Raw genomic sequence first — 6,606 nt, 5'->3', positions numbered from 1 at the left:
AATTAAATGATTTCTATGGAAAAGCTTGGGAGACTCCGGAAAAGAGACCGCAGATCCCCAAAAGAATTTATATGGCATACCCCTTCCCTAAGCAGGACAGGGAGAGTTGGGAATCACCCCCCACTGTGGACAAGGCCCTGACGCGCTTGTCCAAGAAGTGGTGCTACCGTCTCCTGACACAGCGGCCATTAAGGACCCTGCAGATCGCAGGCAAGAAATTACCTTAAAGTGTATTTATTCTCATACGGGTGCTGTGCTTAGACCGACAATTGCGTCGGCATGGGTGTGTAGCGCAATTGCAACTTGGACAGATGAGCTAACAGATCAATTTGATAATATGGATAAGGATACTATATTCTTAACTCTAGCCCATATTAAAGACGCAGTCTTATTTATGAGGGATGCTCAAAGGGACATTGGACTGCTAGCTTCTAGGGCCAATGCCATTTCTATCTCGGCGAGAAGATCCTTATGGACTCGCCAATGGACAGGTGATGCGGATTCCAAAAAACATATGGAAGTACTACCCTATAAGGGTGAGGTATTGTTTGGGGATGGGCTGACGGACCTGGTTTCCACAGCTACAGCAGGTAAATCAAATTTTTTACCATATATTCCCCAACAGCAAAAGAAAGTAACACCCTATCAGATGCAGTCCTTTCGGTCGCACAAGTCCAGAAGAGGTAGGGGATCCTCTTTCCTCGCCAGAGGTAAGGGCAGAGGCAAAAGAGCACCTGCTTCGGCAGGTGCCCAGGACCAAAAGTCCTCCCCGGCTGCTCCAAAACCCACAGCATGACGCTGGGGCTCCCCTGAGGGAGTCCGTATCGGTGGGGGCATGTCTTCGACTTTTTAGTCAGGCCTGGGTCAGATCAGACCTGAATCCCTGGGTGTTGGAAATAGTTTCCCAGGGGTACAAACTGGAATTCGAGGAGGTGCCCCCGCGCCGATTTTTGAAATCGGCCCTACCAGCTTCCACATCGGAAAGGGATGTAGTGTTAGCTGCAATTCAAACGCTGTGTATACAGCAAGTGATAATCAAGGTTCCCCTGCACCAGCAGGGAAGAGGTTACCATTCAACCCTATTTGTGGTCCCGAAACCGGACGGTTCGGTCAGACCTATTTTGAATCTGAAATCCCTAAACCTGTACATAAAAAGATTCAAATTCAAAATGGAATCACTCAGAGCGATAATAGCCAACATGGAGGAGGGGGAGTTTATGGTGTCTCTGGACATAAAGGATGCGTACCTGCATGTCCCCATATATGCCCCCCATCAGGAATACCTGAGATTCGCTGTACAGGATTGTCATTACCAATTTCGGACGTTGCCGTTTGGACTTTCTACGGCCCCGTGGATTTTCACCAAGATAATGGCGGAAATGATGGTGGTCCTGCGCAAGCATGGAGTCACAATTATCCCATACTTGGACAATCTCCTGATAAAAGCGAGATCAAGGGAGAAATTGCTGAGCAGTGTGGCGCTCTCTCTGAGAGTGCTCCAGCAACACGGTTGGATTTTAAATCTACCGAAGTCACAGTTGATTCCGACAACTCGACTACCGTTCCTAGGTATGATACTGGATATGGAACAAATGAAGGTCTTCCTCCCAATAGAGAGCCCAGGACATCCAGAACATGGTCAGAGACCTGCTAAAACCGAAAAGGGTGTCAGTTCACCAATGCACTCGAGTTCTGGGAAAAATGGTGGCGGCCTACGAGGCCATTCCCTTCGGAAGGTTCCATGCAAGGACTTTTCAATGGGACCTTCTGGACAAGTGGTCCGGGTCCCATCTGCACTTACATCGGAAAATAACTCTGTCCCCAGGGGCCAGAGTGTCTCTCCTGTGGTAGTTGCAAAGTGCTCACCTGCTGGAGGGTCGCCGGTTCGGAATTCAGGACTGGATCCTGGTTACCACGGACGCGAGCCTCCGAGGATGGGGAGCGGTCACACAGGGAAAAAATTTTCAGGGACTTTGGTCAGATCAGGAGTCCTGTCTACACATCAATATGTTGGAACTCAGGGCCATTTACAACGGTCTTCGACAAGCGGAGAGTCTTCTTTGAAACCTACCGGTTCTGATTCAATCAGACAATGTCACAGCAGTGGCTCATGTGAACCGCCAAGGCGGGACAAGAAGCAGAGTCGCGATGGCGGAAGCCACCAGGATTCTTCGCTGGACGGAAAATCATGTAAGCGCTCTGTCGGCTGTCTTCATTCCGGGAGTGGACAACTGGGAAGCAGACTTCCTCAGCAGACACGATCTCCATCCAGGAGAGTGGGGACTTCATCAAGAAGTCTTTGCAGACATAACACGTCTTTGGGGAACTCCTCAAATAGACATGATGGCGTCACGCCTCAACAAAAAGCTTCGGAGGTATTGTGCCAGGTCTCGAGACCCTTAGGCAGTGGCAGTAGACGCTCTGATAAGACTGTGGGTGTTCAAATCGGTCTACGTGTTTCCTCCTCTTCCTCTCATCACAAAGGTGTTGAGGATCATAAGGCAAATAAGAGTACAGACGATACTCGTCCCAGACTGGCCTCGAAGGGCCTGGTACTCAGATCTACAAGAGATGCTCACAGGAGATCCCTGGCCTCTTCCTCTGAGGGAAGACCTGTTGCAACAGGGGCCCTGTGTATTTCAGGACTTACCGCGGTTACGTTTGACGGCATGGCGGTTGAACGCCGAATCCTAGCAAAAAAGGGGATTCCGGAAGGGGTCATCCCTACTTTAATAAAGGCTAGGAAGGAGGTGACGGTTAAGCATCATCACCGTATCTGGCGAAAGTATGTGTCTTGGTGTGAGACCAAGAATGCACCTACGGAAGATTTTCATCTGGGTCGTTTTCTCCACTTCCTACAGACAGGAGTGGATATGGGCCTGAAATTAGGCTCTGTTAAGGTTAAGATTTCGGCCCTCTCGATTTTCTTTCAGAAGGAATTGGCTTCTCTTCCAGAAGTCCAGACGTTTGTAAAGGGAGTGCTACACATCCAGCCTCCTTTTGTGCCTCCAGTGGCACCGTGGGACCTCAACGTGGTGGTGCAGTTCCTAAAATCACACTGGTTTGAACCCCTTAACAAGGTTGAGTTGAAATTTCTTACTTGGAAGGTGGTCATGTTGTTGGCCTTGGCATCAGCAAGGCGAGTATCAGAATTGGCGGTTTTGTCACACAAAAGCCCCTACTTGATTTTTCATGTGGATCGAGCTGAATTGAGGACACGTCCGCAATTTTTGCCTAAGGTGGTTTCTTCATTCCATGTGAATCAACCTATTGTAGTGCCTGTGGCTACAAGTGACCTGGAGGATTCCAAATCCCTGGACGTAGTCAGGGCCTTAAAGATTTATGTAGCCAGGACGGCTAGAATTAGGAAAACAGAGGCTCTGTTTGTCCTGTATGCGGCCAATAAGATTGGCGCACCTGCTTCGAAGCAGACTATTGCTCGCTGGATCTGTACGCAGGCTAAATTCTACAAGTTTGATACCCTGGCTGATGAGGACCTAGCGTTTGCTCAGTCGGTGCTGCAGAATCATACGCACTCTCCCGCCCAATTGGATGCTTTGGTATAAACCCCATGGTCCTTACGGAGTCCCCAGCATCCTCTAGGACGTAAGAGAAAATAAGATTTTAAACCTACCGGTAAATCTATTTCTCCTAGTCCGTAGAGGATGCTGGGCGCCCGTCCCAGTGCGGAAACTCTGCAAGACTTGTATATAGTTGTTGCTTACATAAGGGTTATGTTACAGTTGAAATCGGTCTTGGACCGTTACGGTTATTGTTCATACGGTTAACTGGTTATGTATGATCCAGGTTACATGGTATGATTGGTGTGGGCTGGTATGAATCTTGCCCTTGGATTTCTAAATCCTGCCTTGTATTGTCCATCTCCTCTGGGCACAGTTCTCTAACTGAGGTCTGGAGGAGGGGCATAGAGGGAGGAGCCAGTGCACACCCATAGTCAAAGTTCTTTTTAGGTGCCCTATCTCCTGCAGAGCCCGTCTATACCCCATGGTCCTTACGGAGTCCCCAGCATCCTCTACGGACTAGGAGAAATAGATTTACCGGTAGGTTTAAAATCTTATTATCGTTCCCTGGTGTTGCGCCAGATGGAGTCTTGTGACCCAGAGGTTGTTTGCTTACTGGAAATGCATCTGAGAGGTACTGACGTGGCCATGGGTGGGCTTGTCTGTGGTCCATACCTATTATTCCTGGAGAGGATGGGAGGGCGTTTCTGCTCTGTTCTGGCTCAGTCACCTATCCTTTGCCTTAGACATGGTGAATGTAGACCCATTTTGTCTGTGATTAAGGGGGACATTTACTGAGCCAGTGGAAAAGTTGCCCCATCCACCAATCAGCGGCTCTGAATAATTTTATAGTATGCAAATGATAAATGTTACTTCAGTGCTGATTGGTTGCCATGGGCACTTCTCCACTGGCTCACTTCTCCACTCTTATCACTGCTTAGTAAAGGTCCCCCTGAGTCTGGTGGGGAGTTTTCCCAGCTTTGGATGATGACTTATTTGTGGTGTCATTGGATGCTGCTTAGGCAATCAACTCTGCTGAATGGGCCATAGCACTGGGCATTGATAATGAAGTTACTCCTTGGATAAAACTATACATTGGGAACAGTGATATGGCTGCGATGTTTCTGAGGTTGCTTGTCTATATTGCTGTGTTCTTCTGTTTATATGGATGTCTTTTCATGCTTTTTTTGAAGACTGAATATACTAATGTCTCCTTTAGTTGCTAATGATTTTGTGTTATGGTTTTCTATTTGATTGTATACATCAGGTATTTGCGATGGATGTGGAACGGAATTGTTGCTATTCATTGTCCATTGTCTGATCTTCTATCAGAGCACCATATATTATGTGGGAGCTGTTATAAACCTCTTTCTCTGAGGCCCCCTTTGTTATTGATTGACTGAAAATTAAATTGTAAGTGTGCGAGCAGGGCCTTCCTACCTTTATGACGGTCTGTTAATGCCCTGTTTTGATTCACGTTTTCCAATTGTAAAGCACAACGGAATTTGCTGCGCTATGAAACAAACTTAATAATAAATAATTAACAAAAAGTAGTGAAATAAAAAAAAAAAAACATTGTCAAAGGACTAATCTGAGCAAGTGTTACCTGCTTGTAACACACTTGGCATCCGTCTTTTCGCCCCTGTATTTCCAAGCAGATGCTGTGTAAGATACACAGGCTGGCTCTCTAGACACGGCTAGCAACTTATAAAGATTTGGGGTTTGGCAAGGGATGATCAGTAAACCTTGCAGTGTGTGTAAGAGTGACTTGCTGCTATCACCATCGTACTGTACCTACATGATACAATAATAATATTCTGCTCGTTCCTAGGTGGGAAACCAAGTGAGCAAGAGACCAGCTTGAAGCAGAAGGAGCTGAAACTGATGAAGAAGCAGCTAAAGCGACTCTTGGCCCAGCCCATATTCAAGAACATCATGAAAACAAAATACCCAACACAGAGCGGCCGGCTGTCACTCCCCAGCCTCCCCTTCAGCAAGGCCGAGACTGCCCTCCACACCCTCTCCAACCAGATGTCTAAGAAGAAGACAACACACAGACCCTGATCATAGTATTTTATTGTGAGCTTATATTGCAAATACAAAGACGTGAATTTTATTACCAGTGCCAGGTGTGTGCACTATAATCCTTCCGTGGTGCTGGGTATGTAAGTAGGTTACTAGGGTGGACCCAGTGTACTCCGAGCACTGAGGTGGCGTGCTCCTGTAGAGTAGGACAAGCCAAAACCTGGGATTGGGGGGGGGGAGGTATTTTCTGAACCATCATGAGAAATTCTTGTGTAATATTAAATAATAATTACTGTACTGCGGGCATTCCCAACCTCTGTACACAAGGCACTCGAAGAGGTAAATTTACGAAGATGGAAGTTCTATTTAAGATGGGATGTTGCCCATAGCAACCAATCATATTCTACTTCTCATTTATCTAGCACCTTCTAGAACATAACTGAAATCTGATTGGTTGCTATGGGCAACATCCCATTATAAATAAAACTCCCATCTTAGTAAGTTTTACACCTAACAGTCCAGGTTTTAGTGATATCCATGCTTGCGCACAGGTGACTTAATTAGTACCTCAGTTATTTTGATTTAACAATCTGTTCTGAAGCCTGGATATCCCTAAAACATGCACTGTTAGTGTGCCTTCAAAACAGGAATGCCTGCTGTAGAGGATATTCTTAGTACAGTATTAGTTACATTTCTCAGGAACTCCACATATTTAAACCGTTCTACCAGATGTTTGGAGTAAATCTATTACAAGGGGAAGTACTAACGTTACATTGATGGGACCTGGTCAGATTTCATGGCACTAATGCTGCACTGCTGAGTATGTGTAATGGACGAGGGAAGGAAGCCTGTTGTACAGTAGTCCTTAGGACGATTGGGCAGGGTTTACTGCAGGTTTCATTAAGTTTAAATGACCTTTTCCCCAATGCAGAGAGTAATATCAAGGGCCAAAACCAAAAACCCTTTGGCTGATGCTATAAACACAACTAAAAAGCACAGAAGATGTGATCTATAAATCATGTAGGTGGACTTCTTATGCCCAATACACACGGGGCGACAC

The 6,606-nt window shown here is 46.5% G+C and overlaps 1 protein-coding gene across 2 annotated transcripts in view; it reads left to right on the top strand.

The window, feature by feature from the left end:
* The window catches only part of DDX24 (DEAD-box helicase 24), a 62,498-nt gene extending 56,853 nt beyond the window's left edge, over window positions 1–5,645 (top strand). For both annotated transcript variants that reach the window (XM_063947593.1, XM_063947594.1), the window contains exon 9: window positions 5,353–5,645. In XM_063947593.1, the coding sequence (XP_063803663.1) occupies window positions 5,353–5,585 (233 nt within the window). In that variant the 3' untranslated portion in view covers window positions 5,586–5,645. The remainder of the gene's footprint in view (window positions 1–5,352) is intronic.
* Window positions 5,646–6,606: the final 961 nt, after the last annotated feature.

Source organism: Pseudophryne corroboree, chromosome 12, assembly GCF_028390025.1.
Source record: "Pseudophryne corroboree isolate aPseCor3 chromosome 12, aPseCor3.hap2, whole genome shotgun sequence".
Taxonomy (NCBI): Eukaryota; Metazoa; Chordata; class Amphibia; order Anura; family Myobatrachidae; genus Pseudophryne; species Pseudophryne corroboree.
Note: the sequence above shows the minus strand (reverse complement) of the source record. Positions and strands in the feature narration are given on the sequence as shown.